We start from the raw sequence: 13,812 nt of genomic DNA, 5'->3' as shown, positions 1-13,812 counted from the left end.
CTGGCTAGGCCACTCCAGGACCTTAATGTGCTTCTTCTTGAGCCACTCCTTTGTTGCCTTGGCCTGTGTTTTGGGTTATTGTCATGCTGGAATACCCACCCACGATCCATTTTCAATGCCCTGGCTGAGGGAAGGAGGTTCTCACCCAAGATATGACGGTACATGGCCCCGTCCATCGTCCCTTTGATGCGGTGAAGTTGTCCTGTCCCCTTAGCAGAAAAACACCCCCAAAGCATAATGTTTCCACCTCAATGTTTGACGGTGGGGATGGTATTCTTGGGGTGATAGGCAGCATTCCTCCTCCTCCAAACACGCGAGTTGAGTTGATGCCAAAGAGCTCCATTTTGGTCTCATCTGACCACAATACAATCACCCAGTTGTCCTCTGAATCATGCAGATGTTCATTGGCAAACTTCAGACGGGCATGTATATGTGCTTTCTTGAGCAGGGGGACCTTGCGGGCACTTGCAGGATTTCAGTCCTTCACGGCGTAGTGTGTTACCAATTGTTTTCTTGGTGACTATGGTCCCAGCTGCCTTGAGATCATTGACAAGATCCTCCCGTGTAGTTCTGGGCTGATTCCTCACCGTTCTCATGATCATTGCAACTCCACAACGTGAGATCTTGCATGGAGCCCCAGGCCGAGGGAGATTGACAGTTCTTTTGTGTTTCTTCCATTTGCGAATAATCGCACCAACTGTTGTCACCTTCTCAACAAGCTGCTTGGCAATGGTCTTGTAGCCCATTCCAGCCTTGTGTAGGTCTACAATCTTGTCCCTGACATCCTTGGAGAGCTCTTTGGTCTTGGCCATGGTGGAGAGTTTGGAATCTCATTGATTGATTGCTTCTGTGGACAGGTGTATTTTATACAGGTAACAAGCTGAGATTAGGAGCACTCCCTTTAAGAGTGTGCTCCTAATCTCAGCTCGTTACCTGTATAAATGACACCTGGGAGCCAGAAATCTTTCTGATTGAGATGGGGTCAAATACTTATTTCCCTCATTATAATGCAAATCAATTTATAACATTTTGACATGCGTTTTTCTGGATTTTTTTGTTATTCTGTCTCTCACTGTCCAAATAAACCTACCATTAAAATTATAGTGATCATTTCTTTGTCAGTGGGCAAACGTACAAAATCAGCAGGGGATCAAATTATTTTTTCCCTCACTGTACCAAGTGGCGGAGCCGGCCAGAGTGCCTTGGGTAGCGGGGAGTTTTGGGGGGGGGGAGGCTGGAGGAGTAAATTGTCGAGGGCCTCCACGTCAAAAAAGACCCCGCGATTGGCCTGCGGGTGGTTGAGTAACGTGGCACCGAGTGGCATTCTGCCCCAGGCCTCGTGGCACATCTGAGTCTCCCTCCTAAGTGAACCATGTCCGGGTTACCTTGGTCTCCCAGTAGTGATATATACATGCATGCTGTATGTACGTACAACACACTTGTTACTTTATTTTACTACCGAGTCGACATAGGAGAGGCCAAGGACTGGTTCAGATCCCACTTGACAATTATATTATCCATGGATGGTAATCAAACCCACGTTTCCGTGATTGTAGCGTAACGTGTTAACCACTGCACCACCACTCCCCATTATTAGGCATGCAATAATGATGCAATGCATCATTGAATAATCTAATTTCTCATTGCCACAATACATGCATCAATGGTTTTACATAAATTAATTTTGCATGTAAAGCGTTGCTATGATCCCCGCTAGATTCTTCTACAATGTAAAAAAAAAGTTATTGAACCATCATTCATCACAGGCTAATCGTTATGTGCATATCCATGATGCAGATACACACACAAAACATGCATACCCACTCACAAATCAAATATCCCCCGTGTTATCTTTAACAGGATTTTGGGGCACGTGCTGTTAATGATTACCTCTGCAGCCCACAGAGAGGGAAATTTCAGCTGTAGAGGTATCAACATGTTTATTTGGAATTATATTTATATATATGGCCTCGTGGCACGTGTTATATAAACAAAAACAATGACATTCTCTGAACACAGCGGTCCTTTAGAGACGAGATGTCTGTTGACTGTTTCGATTCATCCATTTAGTTGTCCTTCCCCCACACTTCCGATTGGCACGGTTGGCTACGTACGGTGCGAAAGAAGTTCAACGTACATCCATACTGTGTACATCCCACCACCACACTGCACGCCACGTCTGTCGCTTCCCGCAAGCTGCTCCACTTTTGGAACTCTCCCCATCATCTCTATCCCCAAGTACTTATAAACACTGTTCAAGTCAACACGCATTTTCACTCTTCTTTATCACGCCCTCAATAGTGCTTTTTTATTCTGGCCGCTGTCGCGTTTTGGGCCTCTGATCCCTGTGTCCGGCAGGCAACTATGACTTAAAACAAGCACACGCAGAGTAGCGGAGGCTGCTGCTGCTGCAACATCTTGGCAAGGAGGTGATACAGATTGGGGGAGGGGGACGGGGGTGGAGCCTCTGCGTCACTTTTCCCACTGAATCCTTCAATGGAGCTCACCCAGCGCCCACGGAGAGAGCCATCGTTGTGGAAGAGACCCATCGCCGTGGCTACTGCACTGCTGCGTTTCGTGGCCACATTTCCACGCAAATGTCAAAAGTGTTTTACGACGCATTCCTTCATCCGCAGTGGAGCACCCCTTTTACGGGACCCTTTTATACACGAATCCTGCCACCCACGGCCAAATTCTATCCGAGAAAAGCTCCGCTTCGACTGGATGCACTGCTCCTATCGTCCCGCAACTGTTGTTCGGCCAAGAGGAATCAGCCCAAAAGTAACGGTGAATCGAATTGTATGTGCAGATGAATGTGGAACTTCTTACGAACCGTACATAGACAACCGCACTAATCGGAGGTGCAGGGGGAAAGGATAATTTCGATTTAAAGTGCAACGCTATCCACGGCTGTTTGTGCGGATAAGAGTGAGCTTTTTCCACAGGTAGTTCCAGGTGATAGGATCGATGAACGGAAAAACGCGGATACAAGAGACGCTACGTCCACAACGGGGCTGACGCGACCAAGGGCAGCGCAAGTGAGGTCATCTTTTTGTCAACTCCGCGACGTAATTGAGAAATTCGAATCTGACAACTTGACGAGCAAACCCATCAGCAACAGAAAAATCGATTAGGCAGGCTGGGAAACAAAAAGATTCATGCAGGCTGTCTGTATGGGGACAGCCACATTTTGTCAACTCTATAGCGTTGGTGGTTCTAAACGACAAAGTGGCCACACACTCAGTTCTTTTGAGCTGGTGGTCTGAAGAAGACCAAGAGCTTTTGTACGTGCAACCCCGTGCAGCTTTGTGTGTTCTTAAACGTCGAGAAAATAAAGAGCTGAACTTTGTTTGCATGGGCCCTGGGTCGTAGCGCTCTGAAATGAAAATTATCCCACCGAGAGGCACGGCAGCAAACTCCTCCATTTGTTTACTCTCGAAGTGTTCCCCTGGCTACTGCTGAGATGATTCAGCATCCAGCCTTGAAGAGATGAATCAGAATGGGGGGGGGCGGTGCGGGGCGGAGGGGTGTGACCAAACGCTCTCGTGACTCTCGGGGTGTGTGCCGAAGGTGGTTCTCGCCCGGCCTGTCGGGTGACCCGAGGCACGCAGCAGGCGCATCGCAATTACCGCCACCATAACAACGACGTTATAGCACGGGAGTTGTTGTCACATGATATGTATGGGAATTCGTGTTTTTTTAATTTTACAGGCCTGCCATAATCGATTAATGTATTCTCTCACGCGTGCATTTTATTTAATTTACGACCAAAATATTTATTCTTATCACTTAAGAGATCGTAGCCAATCCACACCGCCGGGTCGGATTTCAAGTGCCGTGCCGGTATTGGGGGAGCCGATTTGCCCTACTTCACCGTGCTGGTCAACGCGGGTTTGTGAAAGGGAAGAAAGCAACATAAAGCAGCTCAGTAATCACTGGGGTCGCCCTTGCAAGAGGAGATGTTTCACGCATCTCAATGGGGTTATTTAATCTCCTGGTTACATCAAGGATTCACGATGATGATGAAAAAAAAATAGGCTTAATCTTTGCTGGCAAGAATTTAGGTGTTTAGATGTTCATCATCTTGATACTGGCAAAAAGAGTCCCATAGATATAACTACTCGACCTGGCCTATTCATGCTTTCACATTCGCATTGACTTGCTTTTCGTCTTCTGGCATTCTCTGGCCGAACGCCGGTGGCGAGACAAGGCCATAAAAGGAGGCGGACTCTGGTGTAGGCCCAATATGTTTCTGGGACAACGCAGACATTTCCAAAACATGTTTGTTATGCATATTTTGCAACAGGCATGTTTGGTTGATGCAAACTTGATGCCTTGTGATAGGACACACGCATGTCATTACATAAAGGACACATACTTGCGAATGATGTTAGCCGCAGCTGGGAATATAACTCATAGCATGCAGTGCACAAAGCGCCATGCCACTGCTGCCCCCTTTATAAAACATTACCTCCCTGCACTGACACGCGAGGCTTACGTAATAAATATAACTGGACAATGAATGTGCTGACCTGACTTGATAAATAAAAAACTGTTTCGATTATGGGAGACCTTTAAAAGGTCTGGCTGTGACATATAAACAGGGGTGGGTTAGTCATGCACGAGACTGTACCTCTGAGGATGTAGCTCTGGTTGTTCTGGTCTGCCTCGGTGCCCACTTTAATAAGACACGTCAAGCCCTCGGCATTCACAAACTCGTGCACCAGATCCTTGTCGTCCTGCTCGGAAACAAAACACAAAAGCCGACAAAATCAATTTGATCATTGGCAGATGGGAGAGAAAGTGAGACGGGGATAGTATATTCGTCAGAACGTGTACTGCTGTTGTATATCAATGCGTAAGTGAATCCCATTTACCTGAAATATCTGTTTTAATGAGAACAGCGCTCTCCTTAATTCACGGCCGCTGCAATTGTAGAGCTTCTCTGCAAAAACAAAAGTAAAGCATGCTTTCAGAGGCACTGGCACGGTGAGGTGTCTGCGACACACATGTACGTAACCCGGGCAAGCGGCAGTGATGTGGAGAAGGTCACGTGTAGTCGCAGAGTGCTTATTAAGATGTTAGAATTCACCATGTCTAAACAAAAGGGCTCTATTCAAAGGCTCTATGGTTCATTTACCGGTCAACATACGGCGTCTGAGACATTCGTTGGAAATTCATGCTCACTCAACGTAGGCACTTCAGGCCCCTATCTCTCAGAGGCAAAACCTTTATCTATTAACAGAAAGCCGTAGTTTATGTCTCACGGCTGTCTGGCACCGTCACGCAGCCACTTCTGGTGAATGATAAACAATTCCATGGTGAATGGTCATGCACAAGTCCAAGGGCAACCATGCTTGCCACACTAAATGTTAACATGTGATTGGGAAACTCTGTTTTATTGAATGGGCAGCGCAGCCACCCTTCCAGTGATCTGATGTGTCGTCACGATTCCGGGTTGTGAATCAATTAAAAACACACACACAAATACAGTTTCATTTTTAGAAGCCGCCCAGAAGTTGTGGCAAATCCATCCTATTTTCCATGTTTATGTACGAATAAGTTTACTTGGAAACGGTCTCCCAGTTGTGTTTCTTTTCACGGATAACAAGAGTCACCGAGAAATGGCAAAAATGCATTTTACTATCCGCATATATCTGCGAATAGGATTAGTCGTAACGTGGAAGCCGTGGCAAATTGACCAGCAGAGAAAGTGAGCTGCGTAATCCATTACTGAAGAAGCTACCAACATTACGATCGAAACGTCCTGACATCATGCAGAAAAAAACATGCCGTACAACCTGGAAAATTCATGTGAGGGTTACATACAATGGATATGTTAACATTTTAGCACCACTTACACTTGTAAAGAAATTTAGACGCAGTACAAATCCAACAACGCATTTCAAGTAATTACTGAATACTTTACTTTCCTATAACACTACTGTCACTAGGTGCATTTGCTGCGATATTAGAGGCTCAATTACTTAGACAAAACACACAATCTTGTACAGGCACAGCCACGTAGGACTGTGTAGAGTAGTCTCGTAAACGGAGGTTGTAAAATGGGTTATTGAGATCACATAAGTAATGGGGAACGATAACAACATTCCGTTTTGTGTCCGAAAGAAACACGCTCTCGCTCTGCACATCGATTCACGTCTCCGAACGACAGGAAACCCCAAACACAAGAGAGGTGGCACGTTTATCACTGCCGCCCGCGGCAGTGGCCACATTTCGTCGACCCTCTGGAGTGGCTCATTTGTTCTCAACGACAAAATGGCCGCACGATGGCCTGGAATAAGGCCTGAGAGACGGCGTCACGTGAGACGATGGCCACGCCTTGCGTGCCGCTCGTCTGCGCCGTCTACGCGCTCTGTTTCATCGTGCAAGACGCACGGTGAAAAGGTGTGAACATGTCCAACAGCCCCCCCGCGCGCTTTATGCAGTTTCGTTTTTAACAGCACCAACTCTTTTTTTTGTATTGAGGTATCTATTACCGGTTGGAAAGTAAACAAAGATTGTTGGACAAGAGGGGTGTGGGGGGTGGTCATGGGTTGGTCGGCCTGCTATATGAATAAGGGCAAGAGCAAGAATGGAAGAAGGAAATTTATATTACCTGCAATGACACATGGGTCAGCAGCATGGACATTGACAGGAAAAATGGAATAAAAGCTGAAGGGTGCACAAAGCAGCATTGTGGAGGTGTGTGCCTGGAATTACAATGAGAGGAAGACATTGGAAATTTGAGCACTTGGATGAGAAAAAATGCACACGTATGTTGAAGTTCATAATAATAATAATAAGTGGCCTTGGGTAGGGATGCAATGCGAGGTAGTATTATGGCTGGCTGTCGAGACTAATGACAGAATGGAAGCTAAAGGAGGACAACACGCCTGAGGTGATATCCAACGTCGGCAAAATCAGATCTGAAAGCAGTTGGTGTTTGGATAGGTGCTAAATTGATTGCTGCATTGCGACATGAGATATGGTGATGATGCGCGGAAGCGTTCATCTAGCAGCGGATAGATCGTGGCTGATAAAAAAAATTATGATTTATTCAGCTGGCTCTTCTGTCGCTTAAACTACGAGGGTTTAAAAACTACAGAGCTTAGCAATCATTCACTGCCTTAGCTAAAACTACTTTCGGTGCAATCTCACTGCCATGGCTATCGCCCCAGCAGTCTGTTCGTTGCTCTATCAATGATGAATGACGTGTAATCGCTAGGCTCTCTTCACCTTGTCCAAACGTACACTTTGCCCACTCTCTCGTATTTGCTAAACATCTACTGCTTGGCAACTCGCAGATGGCAGTGAGGCAGCGGGCCAGGAGCTATTAGTCCTCTACGTTAAAGGTTATTGCCACTCTCCCTATAAAAAAATGCATTTTGGAAGATAACATTTCTCTGATTTCTGGTATATTTCACAACCTTGGACTATGCATGATTCTGAATTTTTATGGTAGTAATGGACAGAAATCTTTCTGGAAATAAAAAGGATGATGCACCAATTATTGAATGCATTTTTATTGCTGGGGATGGAGTAAAGATGAGTGGTTGCAATAAAGCAGTCTGGTAGGAATGTGTGAGCGAGTGTGAGTGCGCTTATGTGCGTGAGTGTGTGCGTGTGTGAGTGCGTGCGTGTGTGAGTGTCCGTGTGAGTGTCCGTGTGAGTGTGCGTGTGAGTGTGCGTGTCCGTGTGAGTGTCTGTGTGCGTGTGACTGTGCGTGTTGAGTGTCCGTGTGAGTGTCCGTGTAAGTGTCCGTGTGAGTGTGCGTGTGAGTGTCCGTGTGCGTGTGAGTGTCCGTGTGCGTGTTCGTGTGAGTGTGCGTGTCTGTGCGAGTGTCCGTGTGCGTGTGATTGTGCATGTTGAGTGTCCGTGTGAGTGTGCGTGTCTGTGTGAGTGTCTGTGTGAGTGTCCGTGTGCGTGTGATTGTGCGTGTTGAGTGTCCGTGTGAGTGTGAGTGTGATTGTGCATGTTGAGTGTCCGTGTGAGTGTGCGTGTCTGTGTGAGTGTCTGTGTGAGTGTCCGTGTGCGTGTGATTGTGCGTGTTGAGTGTCCGTGTGAGTGTGAGTGTGATTGTGCATGTTGAGTGTCCGTGTGAGTGTGCGTGTCTGTGTGAGTGTCTGTGTGAGTGTCCGTGTGCGTGTGATTGTGCGTGTTGAGTGTCCGTGTGAGTGTGCGTGTGATTGTGCGTGTTGAGTGTCCGTGTGAGTGTGAGTGTATGTTCTTTTTTCGGGGATCCGTAGTGCAGCGCTTAGCGCACTTCGCGATGAACCCGGCGACCCGAGTTCGATTTCCGCTCACAGCAAACACTAGTGACGATTATTTGAATCGATCCTGAGCCTCCCCTTGGTCAACTCAGCCTCAAATTAGTACGTGGTGCAACGTGTAAACATCTCCACGAGGGAGACAAAGGCGGCTGGGCATGGGTGTTGTTCAACCACCCCCTCACGTGCCTTGCCGGCCTTCATAGGCGGTCTCAAACAGCACTTTCCCCAACAGCCTGTGTGGGCTATAAGGATGGAGATCTTTGTGTTTTACCACAGCAGCACACAACAACAATAATGTCCCGCAAAATTCATGCTATGCTCCCACTCCATTCAATTTCGCTATTTGATTCCAACAATAGATAAGGCATTCCAACACAGCATTAATCAGGCACGGCCATAAAGAGGGGAGAGCCACAGTGGTGTGGGGGCATGCACACAGCGTGCTTACTATTTACGACGGCGTATCATTCTGCACTGGCGTGGAAGAGTAGGCCACATTGTGTCTAGATGTAGCTCTCCAGAGCTCCATTCAGTGGGGGCCCTTCTGCCAGCCGTGAGCCAAGAAATTGCAGCATTGCACATCTTTACCCATTAAAAGAAAAATTCTTCGCGATATTATCGTTACACGACCTGCGAGTTATGTACGGCACGCAAAAACAGAACCATCCTTGCATTGCTGCCATTCTCAGTCTTTTGTGCTGCTCAAAGCGGCACCCATCCCCCCCCCCCAGGTGCAACACCACGAGCATCGAGCCGATCACCGTGTCCCATTTAGCGATCACCATGATCACCATGCCCCCGTTTAATGATCACCATGATCACCATGCCCCCATTTAGCGATCACCATGATCACCATGCCCCCGTTTAGCGATCACCATGATCACCATGCCCCCGTTTAGCGATCACTATGATCACCATGCCCCCGTTTAATGATCACTATGATCACCGTGTCCCATTTAGCGATCACCATGATCACCATGCCCCCGTTTAATGATCACTATGATCACCATGCCCCCATTTAGCGATCACCATGATCACCATGCCCCCGTTTAGCGATCACCATGATCACCATGCCCCCGTTTAGCGATCACTATGATCACCATGCCCCCGTTTAATGATCACTATGATCACCGTGCCCCATTTAGCGATCACCATGATCACCATGCCCCCGTTTTAATGATCACTATGATCACCGTGCCCCATTTAGCGATCACTATGATAACCATGCCCCCGTTTAGCGATCACCATGATCACCATGCCCCCGTTTAATGATCACCATGATCACCATGCCCCCATTTAGCGATCACCATGATCACCATGCCCCCATTTAGCGATCACCATGATCACCATGCCCCCATTTAGCGATCACCATGATCACCATGCCCCCGTTTAGCGATCACTATGATCACCATGCCCCCGTTTAATGATCACCATGATCACCGTGCTCCATTTAGCGATCACTATGATCACCATGCCCCCGTTTAGCGATCACCATGATCACCATGCCCCCGTTTAGCGATCACCATGCCCCTCTTTACTGATCACCACAATCACCGTGCCCTGTTTACCCAGCTGCGCTCTGTACATATGTATGTACGATGAACTTATTTCGCACCGTACGTAGCCACGTGTGATAGTCGGAGGAGCGGGGGTAGGACAATAACTCTGTACGTGTGCAAAGACCCACTCAGCCCGCCACCCATCACCTCATTGGCACTCTTTTCAGAGCTCTGTGCTGTCAATCCTGCTGCAACCGCAATGGCATTGAGATGGATTTTTTTCCCAATCATTTCTGACATGCTCCAACTTCCTGGTTTGTCAAACGAGAGAGATTACATTTTTTTCACTGATTTGCCCGTGGCATGGAACTCTGAATCTCAAAGGTGATGGGCTTGGTATTTTGACACAATCCGCGAGAACCCATGTGCTCCGCATATATCGAGGGCTTAAGATCACCAGTAGGCTGGGGTAGACACGTGACCAATAACCACATCCATAGCAAGAGGTGTCATGGATGTGGTGTTTCCGGGTAAGCAATTATTATCCAAGACACCAATCCGGACAGATCTGGCTGAATACAATCTCTGCATACATCTTATTTATAGATGTTTAAAGACATGAATTAATATTAATTCTTAAAGCTCACAATGTATTCCATTGCACTGCACGTGTAAGAAATGACAGTATGTGTTTCAGTTCATAGAAGTTGGTGTCTGCAATGGGTTCACATGCGGACCCCTGCAGCGACTAGAGGCTCCTACATTCACCACAACGTAACACATTCATTTGTAAATCCAATCGCGACTCGTCGAATCACCAGAGGTGACGTTTAATACCCTCCTCACGTCTGATCATTGAAAAAGACTGATTATGGATTTGGCTAATGGACTATTTGGGCTCTATAAAATCAGAGCTTACCGAGGTCTAGCCGCATATAAATGCCGAGTGACCGCCTCTGACATGTGTGAAGTGTGCGACTCGTTGGTTCCCTGGTTGGTAGGTATGTAGTGTATGGGTTCCCTGGTTTCCTCTTACGTCTGCCTTATTTACTCTGCCGCGTTTGTACTTTCTGTTGCATATACATTGTTTTCTTTGTGCTCTCTGTACGTTGCTGTTGCACTACTGTAACTGTGCTGCTACCTCCTGTACGGTTTCACTCTTACTTCCTGCCTGCGCTTGCTCTTATATTGTTTGCATTTTATATTGTTTGCATTTTATATTGTTTGCATTTTATATTGTTTGCAAGCTATCTATGTATGGCCTCTGTAACGGTCTGCCCCGATTTCATTCCATCTCGTTGCAACAATCTCGAGTGTAAATATCGATTTAAAGCTTTCGTGACTGCAGGGATTCATATTCTTGGTTCTTTCGGTAAAGTCACGTAGAAGGGAAATAATAAAATAATACAAAATAAAACATAATATAATGAAATTCTCACGACGTTTCGGCCACAACGCAAGCAGCCGTCCTCAGGTGAAGAACAGAGCTGTCGGAAAGGCAGCGTCCTAATGAACACTGCTAAGCTTGGCAGCGTATTTTAAGCTGGGTGGGAGGAGGAGAGCGCCTTGACAAAGGAGTTTACATATCAACATAGAAATTTAGCATATTGATGACAAATGCAGATATGGGATTAGTCACTACTTGTAGAATGTGTAGGCGGTGGGGGGGGTCTTAAAGTCATATTATGCTCGTGTATTATGTAGGATTAGCAGTAATAAAGGGAGGGAATTTTTAATAATAAAGAACTGCACCAGCCAAACCACCGCGTATCAAGCTAGTGCTTTATGTGGAAAACAAAAAAGGAGTTTCTAAAGAACTGCAAATACCCTACTACCATACAATAAATACGCTTTTGATTTAAAGCTTTCGTGACTGCAGTAATTCATATTCTTAGCTCTTTTGGTAAAGTCACGTTAAAGGGAAACAATAAAATAATAAAATATATATAACAATATTTTATTAAAATATATATAACAATATTTCATTATTTTATTGTTTCCCTTTAACGTGACTTTACTGAAAGAGCTAAGAATATAAGTAATAAATACGCTGCCAAGCTTAGCAGTGTTCATTAGGACACTGTCTTTCCGACAGCTCTGTTCTTCACCTGAGGACGGCTGCTTGCGTTGTGGCCGAAACGTAGTGAGAATTTTATTTCATTATATTTGAATTTTATTATTTTCCTTCTCCGTGACTTTACCGAAAGAACCAAGAATATGAATCTCGAGTGTCTGCTGTCGAGCTCGTTCAGAACACTTGCTGACGTGAAAAACAGTGCAAGGTGCAGAAATACAAATACAGTGATTGATTCTGGCACACACAAGCACACACGCAACAATAAATGTATCCGGGGCACAATAAGTAATTTAATCGATGAGGATAAACACGCACACACCTTGTTTCTAATGGAGCAAATGCCCAATTTACTGTGAACCAGGCAGCTTCACTGCCAGCGGCAAAAACACACTGCACAAAGGCTGCTGGGTTTCATTGCCAAATGATCCCACGTGCAGCCAAGGTAATAGCGAAGATGCAGCTTCAATTGCTTGGCCCTCTAACTACGAAAATTGTGAACCGTGGGATGTGAATCCAATGAGAGATGTTAAACAGACAGACAACAACAGGATTCTCAAGACGTGTACAATGAGAGATGTTAAAGATACAGACAACCACGGGATTCTCAAGACGTGTACAATGAGAGATGTTAAAGAGACAGACAACTACGGGATTCTCAAGACGTGTACAATGAGAGATGTTAAAGAGACAGACAACCACAGGATTCTCAAGACGTGTACAATGAGAGATATTAAAGAGACACACAACTACGGGATTCTCAAGACGTATACAATGAGAGACGTTAAAGAGACAGACAACGGGATTCTAAAGACGTGTACAATGAGAGACGTTAAAGAGACAGACAACCACAGGATTCTCAAGACGTGTACAATGAGAGATATTAAAGAGACACACAACTATGGGATTCTCAAGACGTATACAATGAGAGACGTTAAAGAGACAGACAACGGGATTCTCAAGACGTGTACAATGAGAGATGTTAAAGAGACAGACAACCACAGGATTCTCAAGACGTGTACAATGAGAGATGTTAAAGAGACAGACAACGGAAGTCTCAAGACGTGTACAATGAGACATGTTAAAGAGACAACCACGTGATTCTCAAGACGTATACAATGAGAGATGTTAAAGAGACAGACAACTACGGGATTCTCAAGACGTGTACAATGAGAGATGTTAAAGAGACAGACAACGGGATTCTCAAGACGTATACAATGAGAGATGTTAAAGAGACAGACAACCACGAAATTCTCAAGACGTATACAATGAGAGATGTTAAAGAGACAGACAACCACGAGATTCTCAAGACGTGTACAATGAGAGATGTTAAAGAGACAGACAACAACGGGATTCTCAAGACGTGTACAATGAGAGATGTTAAAGAGACAGACAACCACATGATTCTCAAGACGTGTACAATGAGAGATGTTAAAGAGACAGACAACCACATGATTCTCAAGACGTATACAATGAGAGATGTTAAAGAGACAACCACAGGATTTCCAAGACGTGTACAATGAGAGATGTTAAAGAGACAGACAACGGGATTCTCAAGACGTGTACAATGAGAGATGTTAAAGAGACAGACAACCACATGATTCTCAAGACGTATACAATGAGAGATGTTAAAGAGACAACCACAGGATTCTCAAGACGTGTACAATGAGAGATGTTAAAGAGACAGACAACTACGGGATTCTCAAGACGTGAACAATGAGAGATGTTAAAGAGACAGACAACTACGGGATTCTCAAGACGTGAACAATGAGAGATGTTAAAGAGACAGACAACTACGGGATTCTCAAGACGTATACAATGAGAGATGTTAAAAAGACAGACAACCACAGGATTCTCAAGACGTGTACAATGAGAGATGTTAAAGAGACAGACAACAACGGGATTCTCAAGACGTGTACAATGAGAGATGTTAAAGAGACAACCACAGGATTCTCAAGACGTGTAC

The 13,812-nt window shown here is 45.6% G+C and overlaps 1 protein-coding gene across 1 annotated transcript in view; it reads right to left on the bottom strand.

Moving 5' to 3' along the window:
- Positions 1-13,812, bottom strand: part of LOC116946004 (FH1/FH2 domain-containing protein 3-like) — a 69,919-nt gene that overhangs the window by 28,446 nt on the left and 27,661 nt on the right. Inside the window, exons 4-5 of the mRNA XM_076069607.1 lie at positions 4,878-4,945; positions 4,634-4,739 (exon numbers count right to left, since the gene is read on the bottom strand). Of these exons, the coding sequence (XP_075925722.1) occupies positions 4,634-4,739; positions 4,878-4,945 (174 nt within the window). The remainder of the gene's footprint in view (positions 1-4,633; positions 4,740-4,877; positions 4,946-13,812) is intronic.

Source organism: Petromyzon marinus, chromosome 25, assembly GCF_048934315.1.
Source record: "Petromyzon marinus isolate PM22_M1 ecotype Great Lakes invasive population chromosome 25, UKy_Petmar_22M1.pri1.0, whole genome shotgun sequence".
Classification (NCBI taxonomy): domain Eukaryota; kingdom Metazoa; phylum Chordata; class Hyperoartia; order Petromyzontiformes; family Petromyzontidae; genus Petromyzon; species Petromyzon marinus.
The sequence above is the reverse complement of the archived record's forward strand: the minus strand, read 5'-3'. Positions and strand labels throughout refer to the sequence as shown.